Source organism: Eptesicus fuscus, chromosome 14 (genome assembly GCF_027574615.1).
Source record: "Eptesicus fuscus isolate TK198812 chromosome 14, DD_ASM_mEF_20220401, whole genome shotgun sequence".
Classification (NCBI taxonomy): domain Eukaryota; kingdom Metazoa; phylum Chordata; class Mammalia; order Chiroptera; family Vespertilionidae; genus Eptesicus; species Eptesicus fuscus.
The window spans coordinates 83,230,894-83,243,904 of record NC_072486.1 but is presented as its reverse complement, the minus strand read 5'-3'; the positions used below and the strand labels follow the sequence as shown (position 1 = coordinate 83,243,904).

The window sequence follows — 13,011 nt, the reverse complement described above, 5'->3', positions numbered from 1 at the left end:
CGGGCTGCTGGGCGTGCGGCTCCGGCCCTGCAGGGAGCCTTGTGGGGCGCGAGGTGAGGGCCCGCTGGCCCGGCCCCGGCTGTGAGCGCCTCCTCTCGCGCCCACGGCGCCCCCGAGATCCCTCGGCTCCCCAGAGTGGGGTGCCCACGGCAGTTCGGGACACCGGGTCCGGGAGCGGGTTTCTGACCCAGGGCACAGCTCACACCTGAGCGTGGCCGGCCGTGGCCGCTGGCCTTCCCTTGGCCCCGGCTGTGCGGGAGGAGGCCGGGCGGCCAGCAGCCAGCGAAGCTGGAGGAAGGCCCTGTGGGTCTGGCAGTGGCCCCGACGGCCGCAGACCCGAGCCGGACGGAAGGCGTTCTGGGGAGGCACAGGAGCCCCTGCACTTGGCCGGTGCCTGTGTCCCGCTGACTGTGAGCCCTGTGCCACAAAGGGCACCCAGCACAGCCCGAGAGCCAAGCTCCGTGCGCAGCGCGGGCTGCGGCCTCTTTCCTCAGCGGCGTTCCCACCTCCCGCAGGCCGCCCATGGGGGGGGGGGGGCAGAGAGGAGTTCCAGGGAAGGCCGTTCCGGACGGTGTGCGGAGGCGGGACCTTCCCTCCACGCGCTCAGGCTCCTCTGGGCTCTGCCCCCGAGCTCCTGTGGGCGCTGCGGGTCTGCTCCCTCCCCCCCCCCCCCCCCCGCCCTGTCCGGCGCCCTCAGGGCTCGCGGTGCCTCTGGCGGAGCCGCTCTCCTTCCTCTCGGGCCTCTGGGCTCCGCGGCCACTTATTCTAGACCCGGCGGCGCCTGCTCCATGTCGGCACCACCTCCGCGGTCCTGCTCGGCACCAGAGCTTCTTGCCTTAAACCCCAGGGAGTGTCGTTAGCATGCGAGACCCCGGTGCGAGCCCTGCCGGGGACCTCGTCCTGCACGCCCAGGTCGTGGGTTCCACCCGGTCAGGGCACGTGCGAGGGCCGACCAGTGATGCAGCAGAACGTGGGACGCAAACTGACGTCTGTCCCTCAAGCTAACAAGGACAGACCCAGATGCACGGCTGCGAGGACCCCAGAGCAGGGAGCACGCGGCCCGTCGCGGGAGGAGAGGCACCTTGTCGGGTGGACGTGAAGGTCCCACCTCGTGGCCAGCCTGCCCCTGCGCGTGCCGCCGCGTGACTAAGTCCGTCCGAGCCTCCTCCGCTGGCGTGAGGGCGGCCTCGACGGAGCCCAGGGCGCACAGCCTCCCTCTCGGCCCTCCTTGGCGGCTCAGCCTCTCGGGCGCGGCAGGCCTGTGTCGGCCTTTGCCGAGCCCCGGTCCTGGCGCCGGCGCAGTGCCCGCGCGTGTCTCATCTCGCGGAGGGGCGGGTGGTGTGCTCCCGGCGCGGACGCTGAGTCTGTGGACAGAGGAGACACCGGATGTGTGCTCACCGGCCCGCACTCCTCACAAAGCCAACGCACGTGTACACGTGGCAAGCATAGAACTGTGTGCCTGTGTGCACACGTGTATGTGAGCGTGTGCATGCGCCTGACCCCTGCCTCACTGGGGGCAGCGAGTTCATCTCCTCCTGGAGCTGGCGCTGGGCACACCTGGTGGGGCTGTGGCGTGTCCGGCGGCCAGGCGTCGCTGTCCTGAGCGGGACGCGGTGTCCTGAGGAGGGTCCGCTCCGCCGGGAGGCGGCCAGGAGGGGTCACTGCTGCTGCTTCGTCTTTGCTGCTGCCGGGGGCCGACGCGGAGGCAGGGAGAGGTGCCGGGAAGCAGGCTAGAGTGTGGCGTGGAGCAGCAGGTCCCGGGCCGATGGCCACGTGAGTGGTGCAGCCCGGGCTGCGGGGGGGGGGCACGCTCGGGCCGGGGCTGGCCTGGGAGCGGGTGACAGTCCCGAGCACCCAGGCCGGTGCTCGAACCTGTGCCGGAGCTGCCGCAGACAGACCACGCGGTTCCTTTTGTCCCGAGGTGGCTGGCGCTTCCCTCGGTGGACGAGTGCCGTGTGTTTACTTACAGGGTTTTGAGGCCCCGAATGCGTGTCCCAGGCCACTGTCCACACTCACAGGCCCCGTGAGTGCTGCCCACGAGGAATTCCGCACGCGGGGGGTTAGCTCCCGTCTCTCCCCGGCCCCGTAACATTCCAGGACCCCCTTGTGCGCCCTCGCCTGTGACGGCTTTATAACCGTGGCACCTTTTCTGCCTCTCTTCTCACCCCAAAGCCGAGAGGACTGTTTCTGAGGATCCAGGGAGCGGAGAGAATACAGATACACAGGCATACTTTTCCCATGAACAAGCTGTTTACACACATTCTTGAACAGGGGTAAGCATTGCAATAATTCCTAATTGTGCTCTCAGGTAACTACCCGACGTGGAACATCTAAGTGATCAAATTGTCTTTATTAATTCCCCAGTCCCATTACCTCTTCCCAAAGAGAAAATGAAGAAATTCAAAAAAGACATAAAAAATAAAAACATGAAAGATATTAGAAAAAGAAGAAAGGAGGGTGAAATGTCATGGGTGCAGAAAAACTGGTGTCATTGCTTCCGTACCTGCCACTAGCGCCGCCAGGCTGAGCAGCTGAGCTCCATGACTCGGCGGGAGTGCCCACGGCCGGCCGGGCTCCTCCCGAGGACGCTCACGGCAGATGGTTATGCCGAGGTCCTGTCGGCAGTTCTCAGCGCCCATTCACTGAGCGGAGGGTGTCCCAGGGGACCTTCCCCCAAACCGTTCCCTCGAGGGGAGACTGAGACCGACGTGCTCACACCTGGGGCTCCCTGACCGGCTGGTCCTGGCTGTTCTCGGAGGTGCCCCGCGCCTGGCAGACCCAGAGCCACAGTCAGAGAGTCCAGCACGAGGTCCCTTCCCGGGCAGGGCCCTCGGGCCGCCTCCCCAGCCGTGGGGCGGGAGGACCAGCCTCTGACGGGGGGGGGGGGGGGGGAGCAGGGCTCGCTGGCACCTCGTGGGCACCTCCGGCAGGAGCCCCGCTGTCGCAGGCGTCCCTGGCCCTTCGCCCCGGCTCCCCTGCTGGGGTTGAAGACTCCTAAGTTTGTGGGGGACCCAGCACGTTGGGGTTCTAGCTGACGATGCTATAAATTCACGCTATAAATTTATCTTTTAGGCACATGGAGAAGCACCAGTTAATCAGTCACAGATTTTTATTTAGTCCCTGGGGGCTGGAGAGCGTGGTGTCGGGGGCCCCTGAGCTGAGGGTGCTGGCACTGAAGGGGTGAGGGGAGAGGAGCGGTCCTGTGTGTGCACGTGGGACTGAGAGCGTGTGCACGTGTGTATCTGTGTGAGTGCAGGCACATGTGTGTGCCATGGAGCAGAGGACGAAGGGGACGTGGTTTGGGCTCTCGGACAGGCTGTGTCCATGTTGCGGGGACAGTGATGTTTACGAGTGAAATGGCTTTGCCGGTGGGAACACACGAACGAACGAGGTAAACAAGCAACTTTCCCCACGTTCTTCAAAAGCTCCAGCAAAACCCCGTCCTGGGTGACAGTTAACAACGCGTCTCTGTCAGAGCCTTAGCAGCGGCGGCAGCTGGGAGGTGGCCCCGCTCCCCGGACCCAGACGGCCTCCTCTTTCTGTCTGTAGCACCATCCCCTGGGGCCCCCAGAGGCAGTGGGGACCCAGTTTTCTGCTCCGCAAAATAAAGGGGGTGCTTTTCTAGAAACTGGGTTTGGGAACAGCCCAGAGAGTTTTAAGGCCACACCACGCGTGTGTGGTTGCTGTGGTCAGTGCCCAAGGATCTGGGCGGTGACCTCCCCACAGAAGGATGTGGACTTGCTCCCAAGCCCGTGTCAGGGCCCGTGGGCGGCGATCAGGGCCCGTGGGCGGCGATCAGGGCCCGTGGGCGGCGATCAGGGCTCGTGGGCAGCGATCAGGGCTCGTGGGCGGCGATCAGGGCCCGTGGGCGGCCATCAGGGCCCGTGGGCGGCGATCAGGGCCCGTGGGCGGCGATCAGGGCCCATGGGCGGCCATCAGGGCCCGTGGGCAGCGATCAGGGCTCGTGGGCGGTGATCAGGGCCCGTGGGTGGCGATCAGGGCCCGTGGGCGGCGATCAGGGCCCGTGGCCATCAGGACACGGCGTGTCCCCTCCCCAGCCAGCAGGACGGCTTTGTTACCACTTTGGAGAGATCCACTGTCCATGGGCCGTCTCTCAGAATATTTTCTGGACTCCGAGCCTCTCTCTGCCAGGCACACACGGAAGGGGCTACCCTGCAGCTGGGCAGCCTCAGCGTTCTCTCTGAAGAGGCCAAGACTCTCACTGAGCCACCCTCCTCTGGAAGGGCAGCTCCCTTTACCCTGCGGCTCTGGCCCAGGGCCAGTCCTGCCTTCGGGCCCCGGGCACCTCCTGCAGCTCCTGCCCGGGGGCCGACTGCTCCTCTCAGCCCGGCTGACGGGACCTGCCCGGCTGGCTCCAGCCATGCAGCTCCGTCCCCCTGGGTCCCAGGCTCCAGGGGCTGGCACGTCCCTCCACAGAGCCTGCTCCCCAGCCTGGTTCTCCTCGCCAGCCCATGCAGGCGACCCCGTTCCTGAGACGTGGAGCCCAACCCGCGCTGCTGCCCTGGAGGAGGGCAACGCCTCTGCGCTCGGAGCCTGCGTGCCACCCACCTCAGTCACGAGGGATTCATCACGTGGCGCAGTCTGGGCGCCCTCGAGAGAGTGGAATCTGTCTGTTTTTGCCCTAGTGTGGCCCCCAGGGCTGTTTGCCCACCCGCCCTGCCCGCCACCCAGTGGATGTCAGAGCAGGCGTCCCTGCATTTCCCAGGCCGGGTGCGAGGCCGTGACAGACCCGGACGGAATCTACCCCTCACAGGGAAGGGGCTTTGCACACGCTTAGCAGGTGTGGGGACAAGAAGTGTTAGAGGTGTGCTGAGTGTGCGCAGTCCCACAGGGAACAGAAAAGAGGCAGGTGAGGGGACCAGGTTTCTGTATTGGGGATACCTGTCTCCTAGATGAAGACATGACTTTCAAATAGCAGCATCCTTGGGTTCTCATGGTGAGTGTGGCAGTTAAATGTTAGAGGCTTTATATATGTGCTCACACATGTATACACACATGCATGTATACATAGAAATGTGCATACATGTATGTACAAACATAATACACAGATGCACACACCACCTATAAATGCTGCATGCATGCACGCACAGGCACATACACGTGCAGGAATGTGCACATGGCATAGAGACATGCACACACACGCACACATGTATACATGTAGGCAACGACATACACAAAAGCATCACACATGCCGGCACACATGTAGCCACACACATGCACACATGAACATACAACAAATATATATGGTCACACCCACACACATGTGCGCACACATGTATGCAGACATATGTACGCATGCACACAGGTAGACACACAAACACATATCTATACACATTAATACACACATATGTATGCACATGTCTACACACAGACTATATAAACAATTCACACCAATCAATATTTTTCTGAGAACATTATTTTTAAAATATATTTTTATTGATTTCAGAGAAGACGGGAGAGGGAGAGAGCGATAGAAACATCAATGATGAGAATCACTGATCGGCTGCCTCCTGCTCGCCCCCTACTGGGGATCGAGCCTACAACCAGGCATGTGCCCTGACCTGGAATCGAACCCGGGACCCTTCAGTCTGCAGGCTGACACTCTGTCCACTGAGCCACCCCAGCGCGGGCCTGAGAACATATCTCCAACATTGTGTCCACCAGCCACACTGAGGGAAGGCGCCTGTACGGCTCCGAAGGGACAATCACGTGGCCTCCAGAATGGGACACGTCTGGGGCCACTCTCCTCGGAGACCCCGAGTGACCGGTGCATTTCCGGAGGGAGGCGACTCTTGGTTCATCTCCGGCAGCGCGACCGCCACGAAGGTTTGGGATCCAGGAGCCTGACTTCTCTTCCTTGTGGTCAGGTGCCGCCCACCCCCCACGGCCCCACGGTCAGCTGCCGGCCCCCCTCGGCCTCGTCCCCACACTCCGGCTCGGTCCCCTCGGTCATCTGTGCCATGCGGGCTGGGCCATCTCAGTGCTTTTTCTAGTCCCCACGCTACGGTTCTGCTGTCACGATATTTCCATTTGACAAGTGAAACGAAAGCTTCGGGGACGTTCTACAGAGAGCACTTCCCTTTGCCCTCTTCCTCCCTCCCCGTCCGTGCCCCCACAGGCACACGCCCACAAAACTGAACCAAAGGCCAGGGCAGACAGGCCTCCCTGCAGGAGCTGTCCCCGCTCTGGTGGGGGTGGCAGATGCATTCCCTTTGGGCCGGCAGACGGTGGTTAGAGGTGAGCTGAGTCAGGGGCTTTGCAAAGTCCCACAGAAATCCCAGGGAAGCTGCGACACTCCAGACGGCTGCTGCGGACAGGGCTCGCTGTCCCAGCACAGGGTGCTCTCCGACCGCAGCCCGTCGCCTGCACCGGCGGTGCGCGCCTGCTCCTTGGACTTGCTGCGATGCGGCAGGGACACGTGGGGAACGACGAGGGACGGTTTCCGTCCGGCTGAAGCCGCGGAGGGCCGCCCTGTGTGGGGAGCAGGGCCCGCACCCGTCCTCTGTGTGGGGAAAGGTGGTGACTTGAACGGCTGAAGCCCTGCAGGAAGCTTGTCTCAAAGCGAGTGGTCCGAGGGCAGACTGGCCGGGGCCACAGGAACGGGTGTGGCGGGAGGGACGCGGAGGAGCAGGTCCTCCTCCAGACGGAGGGCGGGAGCGGCAGGATGGTCCGGACTGCGCCCTGCTCGAGGGCGCCTGTGCTGAGTGCTCAGAGAGCCCCTCGCCCCTGGCTGGTGTGCAGGCCGCCCCACGTCAGCGCCTCCCGCGGGCGCCGTGGGAGGCGTCCATGGTCCTCGAGGCTTCTGCAAGTTAACGTTGCACTTCCTGGGGGTTCGGGTTCTCATCTGGAAAACCAGTCCTGAACGTCACTGCCTGGAAATCACAGAAAGTGAGGGGTGGGGAGGTGGGGATGGGAATGCAGAATAAAAACCCAAGGAGCACTGGGTTCCTGAGCCTCTCTCCAGTCCTGTCTTTGTTCCCTGCGGCCCACGGCCCACGGCCCACACTCACAGCTCATGCCCACGGCCCACACTCACTGCCCACGGCCCACACCCATGGCCCACGGCCCACACTCACTGCCCACGGCCCACACCCATGGCCCACGGCCCACACTCACAGCTCATGCCCACGGCCCACAGCTATGGCCCACATTCATGGCCCACAGCCACGGACCAGGGCCCATGGCCCACACTCACAGCTCATGCCCAGGGCCCGCAGCCATGGACCAGGGCCCACACTCACAGCTCATGCCCACGGCCCACAGCCACAGCCCAGGGCCCACACTCACGGCCCACGCCCACTGCCCACAGCCACGGACCAGGGCCCACGGCCCACTGTTCTTCCTCAGATAAACCATAGCTCTCCCACTGCCCCAACATCTGACAGCTGCAGTGATGATCTGAAGCCCTTAGCGACGCGTGGCCACGGTGCAGTTAGGGTATAGCGCCTTCCTCCTCTCTGAACTCTGTCCCCCTTTTTCTCACAGACGGAGTGTTTGGAAGGTGCCAGAAGGTTCCGGTGACCGATGTCTACCGCTATGAGGTGTCGCCGGTGGCCCAGCAGCGTCTGAGGGCCGCCCTGCTGCAGCTGTCCCGCGCAGGTAGGCAGGCGGTGGAGCGGGAGGGGAGGGGCGGGGGGTGCCCCCGGGGCCGCTGTCCCCGCAGCGCTCAGCAAAACTCTGCTTCTCAGAATTCCGAGGGCGCGAGGAGGTAGGAACGACTTAGTGGTGGGAGAAGCGGCTGGAGCAGGGGCCCGGGTCCCGGAGCCCGGGCAGGGGCGCCGGGGGAGGTGGGCGGGCGGCTGCTGGGTGCAGGTCCGGCGGGCAGGTGGGGCTGCTCCCAGGTGACGTCCGCCCGCCCATCACGGAGGAAAGCAGTCGCCTCTCTACCGCGGTGTACAAACTAGCGTCCTAGCTTTTCACAGGGGAGTCCTGTTAACTGTTTGCTCAGATAACGTTAAAGTTTTTATAGTTTGAACATCATCAGGTAGAACTATTATTTATAATTCACATGTGTCTATGCACTTTAGATGGAAGCGTGAGTGGGTCAGTCCTCTCCTGAGGGGAAGTCCATTCTCCTGAAGCTTCGAGCCTGGACCAGAGGCCGACCCAGCTCAGGGTGTGGGGGGCTCAGGCCGACCCAGCTCAGGGTGTGGGGGGCTCAGGCCGACCCAGCTCAGGGTGTGGGGGGCTCAGGCCGACCCAGCTCAGGGTGTGGGGGGCTCAGGCCGATCCAGCTCAGGGTGTGGGGGGCTCAGGCTGACCCAGCTCAGTGTGTGTGTGTGTATTTGGCGGGGGGAGGGGGGGCTCAGGCTGACCCAGCTCAGTGTGTGTGTGTGGGGGGGGGGGGGGGCTCAGGCCGACCCAGCTCAGGGTGTGGGGGGCTCAGGCCGATCCAGCTCAGGGTGTGTGTGTGTATTTGGCGGGGGGAGGGGGGGGCTCAGGCTGACCCAGCTCAGTGTGTGTGTGTGTGTGGGGGGGGGGGGGGCGCTCAGGCTGACCCAGCTCAGTGTGTGTGTGTGTGTGTGGGGGGGGGGGGCTCAGGCTGACCCAGCTCAGTGTGTGTGTGTGTGTGTGGGGGGGGGGCTCAGGCTGACCCAGCTCAGTGTGTGTGTGTGTGTGGGGGGGCTCAGGCTGACCCAGCTCAGTGTGTGTGTGTGTGTGGGGGGGCTCAGGCTGACCCAGCTCAGTGTGTGTGTGTGTGTGTGGGGGGGGCTCAGGCTGACCCAGCTCAGCATGAGGGGAGCGATGGGGAGGGGCTTGTGGCGTGAAGCCTCGTGTGGTGGTCAGGCCTGGAGCCCCGGGCTCTCGCGGGCTGTACGTGGCTCCAGGGAAGACGTGAGTGGTCCAGTGAGTGAGGGAAACCACTGGCTGGGTTCCTCCCGCGTGTTCGCAGTGCGCGTGCCCTCTCAAGGGCTGGACAGCGGAGTGGCGGGCTCAGCAGACGTGGGTGCTCAGGGCTCCTGTCCATGATCAGCTACGGCGCTTGGCCGTCCGCAGGTGTGGGAGCCACTGAGCGTCTCAGCCAGGCTGTGGTCTGGGCCTGGGCCGGAAGTCTGCAGGGCAGGCCGCGGGGGGACAGTGGATGAGGCGGCTCACCCAGGACAAGGAGGACGGGAGCACCGAGCTCGTGCAGAAACCAGCCCCGCGGGAGCTGGGGAAGCTGAGGCTGAGGCTGAGGGTTAGAGGAAGGGGGTGAGGGTTAGAGGGTGAGGGTTAGAGGGTGAGGGTTAGAGAGTGAAGGTTAGAGGAAGGGGGTGAGGGTTAGGGTGAGGGTTAGAGGGTGAGGGTTAGGGTGAGGGTTAGAGGGTGAGGGTTAGAGGGTGAGGGTTAGGGTGAAGGTTAGAGGGTGAGGGTTAGGGTGAGGGTTAGAGGGTTAGGGTTAGGGTGAGGGTTAGAGGGTTAGGGTTAGGGTTAGGGTGAAGGTTAGAGGGTGAGGGTTAGGGTGAGGGTTAGAGGGTGAGGATTAGGGTTAGGGTGAGGGTTAGAGGGTTAGGGTTAGGGTTAGGGTGAAGGTTAGAGGGTGAGGGTTAGGGTGAGGGTTAGAGGGTTAGGGTTAGGGTGAGGGTTAGAGGGTGAGGGTTAGGGTGAGGGTTAGAGGGTGAGGGTTAGAGGGTGAGGGTTAGGGTTAGGGTGAGGGTTAGAGGGTTAGGGTTAGGGTTAGGGTGAAGGTTAGAGGGTGAGGGTTAGGGTGAGGGTTAGAGGGTTAGGGTTAGGGTGAGGGTTAGAGGGTGAGGGTTAGGGTGAGGGTTAGAGGGTGAGGGTTAGGGTGAGGGTTAGAGGGTGAGGGTTAGGGTTAGGGTGAGGGTTAGAGGGTGAGGGTGAGGGTGAGGGTTAGAGGGTGAGGGTTAGAGGGTGAGGGTTAGGGTTAGAGGGTGAGAGTTAGGGTTAGGGTGAGGGTTAGAGGGTGAGGGTGAGGGTTAGAGGGTGAGGGTTAGGGTGAGGGTTAGACGGTGAGGGTTAGAGGGTGGGGGTTAGAGGGTGAGGGTTAGAGGGGGGGGTGAGGGTTAGAGGGTGAGGGTTAGGGTGAAGGTTAGGGTGAGGGTTAGAGGGGGGTGAGGGTTAGAGGGTAAGGGTTAGGGTGAGGGTTAGGGTGAGGGTTAGAGGGGGGAGTGAGGGTTAGAGGGTGAGGGTTAGAGGGGGGGTGAGGGAGTGGCCGTTGCTGGCATGGTCTGTGGATCGGAGCGAGTAGGCTGAGGAGACCCGTTCCCTCTGCCTCGTGGCTCGGGCCATGGGAACCACGATAATCAGCTGAAGTCCCTCGGTGACTGGGTGGCACACCGCCTCGTGGTCGGTGCCTGGAAAGCCTGGTGCAGGCCAAGGGCAGTTTCTTCTTCTTCTTTTCCATCCTCCCCGAGGATATGTTTCTACTTGTCTTCTTTAGAGAGAAGGAGAGAGGCAGTGGCTGTAGAGAGCAACCTCGATCGGCTGCCTCCTGTCCACGCCTGGAAGCCCCCACCCCGGGTCTGACAGGGCCTGGGGCTGGGCCCGGGGGCTGGGTGTTCAGTGAGCCCTGGGCTGACCCAGGTGGCGGGTGTTAGGCCACCGGGTCCTCTGGTGTGTGTCACCCCTCCTTCTGCAGCCGTGTGCAAGGACTCATGGTCTGGCGGTGCCCACACGTGGGACAGGGCCCAGGTCACCTGCGTGTGAGCATGAAGGTGGGTGGTTTGGGTGTAATTTAGATTCTGCACTGCTGCTCCTGACCTGCCTGTAACAGTCCTCCTGTGAGAGCCCCGGCGTGCCGCCCTCAGAGCCTGCTGGCACTGCTTCACCCCCACACGCACACACATGCATATGCACACACAAATGAGCACGTGTGGACTCACAGATGCACACACATGTACAAACACACATGCCCGCACAGATATGTGCACATGGATGCACACACTAACACCAATACACATACACCCATGTGCACATATACACAAAACATTCATATGCACACGTGTACAGTAACACACATCCATGTGCAACAGGCACCAGTGTGCACACCGGGCCGCATGTGCACACCCACACATCCATCCATGTGCAATGCACACACACTTTACCACACGTGCATCAGTGTGCACACACATCACATGCCTACAGACATACTCGCATACACATGCACATGTGTACAAACACGCAGATGTGCGTGTGCCCACACCCTTTGGGGTCCCTCACCTAACACTGTTTCCCACGGCGCTGTGAGCGAATCCCCTCCCTGTGCCACCCGCTCTCTGCCGCACGATCTTCCTGCGTCTCCGTTTCCTCCTGTCCCGAGGCTCAGCAGTGGATGACACCCCAAGGTGTGGGGAGTCTGTCTCCCCTCCGGAAAGAGTCTGCAGCCCTGCCCCTCCTGAGCTTGGCTCGCAGGATGTGGGTGGTTGGGGAAGGGAGCGTTTTCAGAGCCCCTGTGGTCACTCCACGTGGTCACTGCATTAGCCCGGCTGTGGCTGCATCCTGGTGTGTCCTGGACACGGCGTGGGCACGTCTCCGGGACGGAGAGCTGCTTCCTCCTTAGAGTCTGTGCCCATGGGGGGCAACGCGCTCACTGTTTACCGATGGCTCCCACGGGAGGCTTTGCTGCATTGGGGGCACATTGTTCTCTCAGGGATTAAGTTTTAAACACATTTCCTTCTTCCGCCAAGCCATTGAAATTCCGTATATAAGTGTCACGCACTGGCACACGACTTACTTTCGTGAAAATAGCTGTGGATTTACTTCCTGGCGGGAATCTCCTGACACATTGAGCTGTACGTCCAAAGCCAGAAAGAAAGCTAAGGAAAATAGCGCAGCGTGGTAGTTCCTTAAAGGAGACCAGAGGGGTCCCAAGGACAGGGAGCAGGACAGAAAGCCAGTGTTGCCAGGAGGTCGGAAAGCTGGGCAGGGGCCGGCCCGCGACCGGGCTGCTCTGCCTGAGCGTCTGGGGCTGCGGGTCAGTGAGGTGGCCTTGGCTTCTGGATCTCCCTCATGGGTGGCTTCTGCCCCTTCCCACCAATCCTTTCTCACCTGCCCCTTCCCACCTGCCCCTTCCCATTTATCCCTTCACACCTATCCCGTCCCACCTGCCCCTTCCCACCTGCCCCTTCCCACCTGCCCCTTCCCACCTATCCCTTCCCACCTGCCCCTTCCCACCTGCCCCTTCCCACCTATCCCTTCCCACCTGCCCCTTCCCACCTATCCCTTCCCACCTGCCCCTTCCCACCTATCCCTTCCCACCTGCCCCTTCCCATTTATTCCTTTCCACCTGCCCCTTCCCACCTATCCCTTCCCAACGGCCCCTTCCCACCTGCCCCTTCCCACCTATCCCTTCCCACCTGCCCCTTCCCAACTGCCCCTTCCCACCTATCCCTCCCCATCTTCCCCTTCCCACTTGCCCCTTCCCACCTATCCCTTCCCACCTTCCCCTTCCCACCTGCCCCTTCCCACCTATCCCTTCCCACCTGCCCCTTCCCACCTATCCCTTCCCACCTGCCCCTTCCCACCTATCCCTTCCCATTTATTCCTTTCCACCTGCCCCTTCCCACCTATCCCTTCCCAACTGCCCCTTCCCACCTGCCCCTTCCCACCTATCCCTCCCCACCTGCCCCTTCCCAACTGCCCCTTCCCACCTATCCCTTCCCACCTTCCCCTTCCCACCTGCCCCTTCCCACCTATCCCTTCCCACCTGCCCCTTCCCACCTGCCCCTTCCCACCTATCCCTTCCCACCTGCCCCTTCCCATTTATTCCTTTCCACCTGCCCCTTCCCACCTATCCCTTCCCAACTGCCCCTTCCCACCTGCCCCTTCCCACCTATCCCTTCCCACCTGCCCCTTCCCACCTGCCCCTTCCCACCTATCCATCCCCATCTTCCCCTTCCCACTTGCCCCTTCCCACCTATCCCTTCCCACCTTCCCCTTCCCACCTGCCCCTTCCCACCTATCCCTTCCCACCTGCCCCTTCCCAACTGCCCCTTCCCACCTATCCCTCCCCATCTTCCCCTTCCCACTTGCCCCTTCCCACCTATACCT

At 62.5% G+C, this 13,011-nt stretch overlaps 1 protein-coding gene across 1 annotated transcript in view; it reads left to right on the top strand.

The window, feature by feature from the left end:
* PTPRN2 (protein tyrosine phosphatase receptor type N2) overlaps window positions 1-13,011 on the top strand; it is a 428,035-nt gene that overhangs the window by 71,706 nt on the left and 343,318 nt on the right. Inside the window, exon 3 of the mRNA XM_054726069.1 lies at window positions 7,507-7,620. Within this exon, the coding sequence (XP_054582044.1) occupies window positions 7,507-7,620 (114 nt within the window). The remainder of the gene's footprint in view (window positions 1-7,506; window positions 7,621-13,011) is intronic.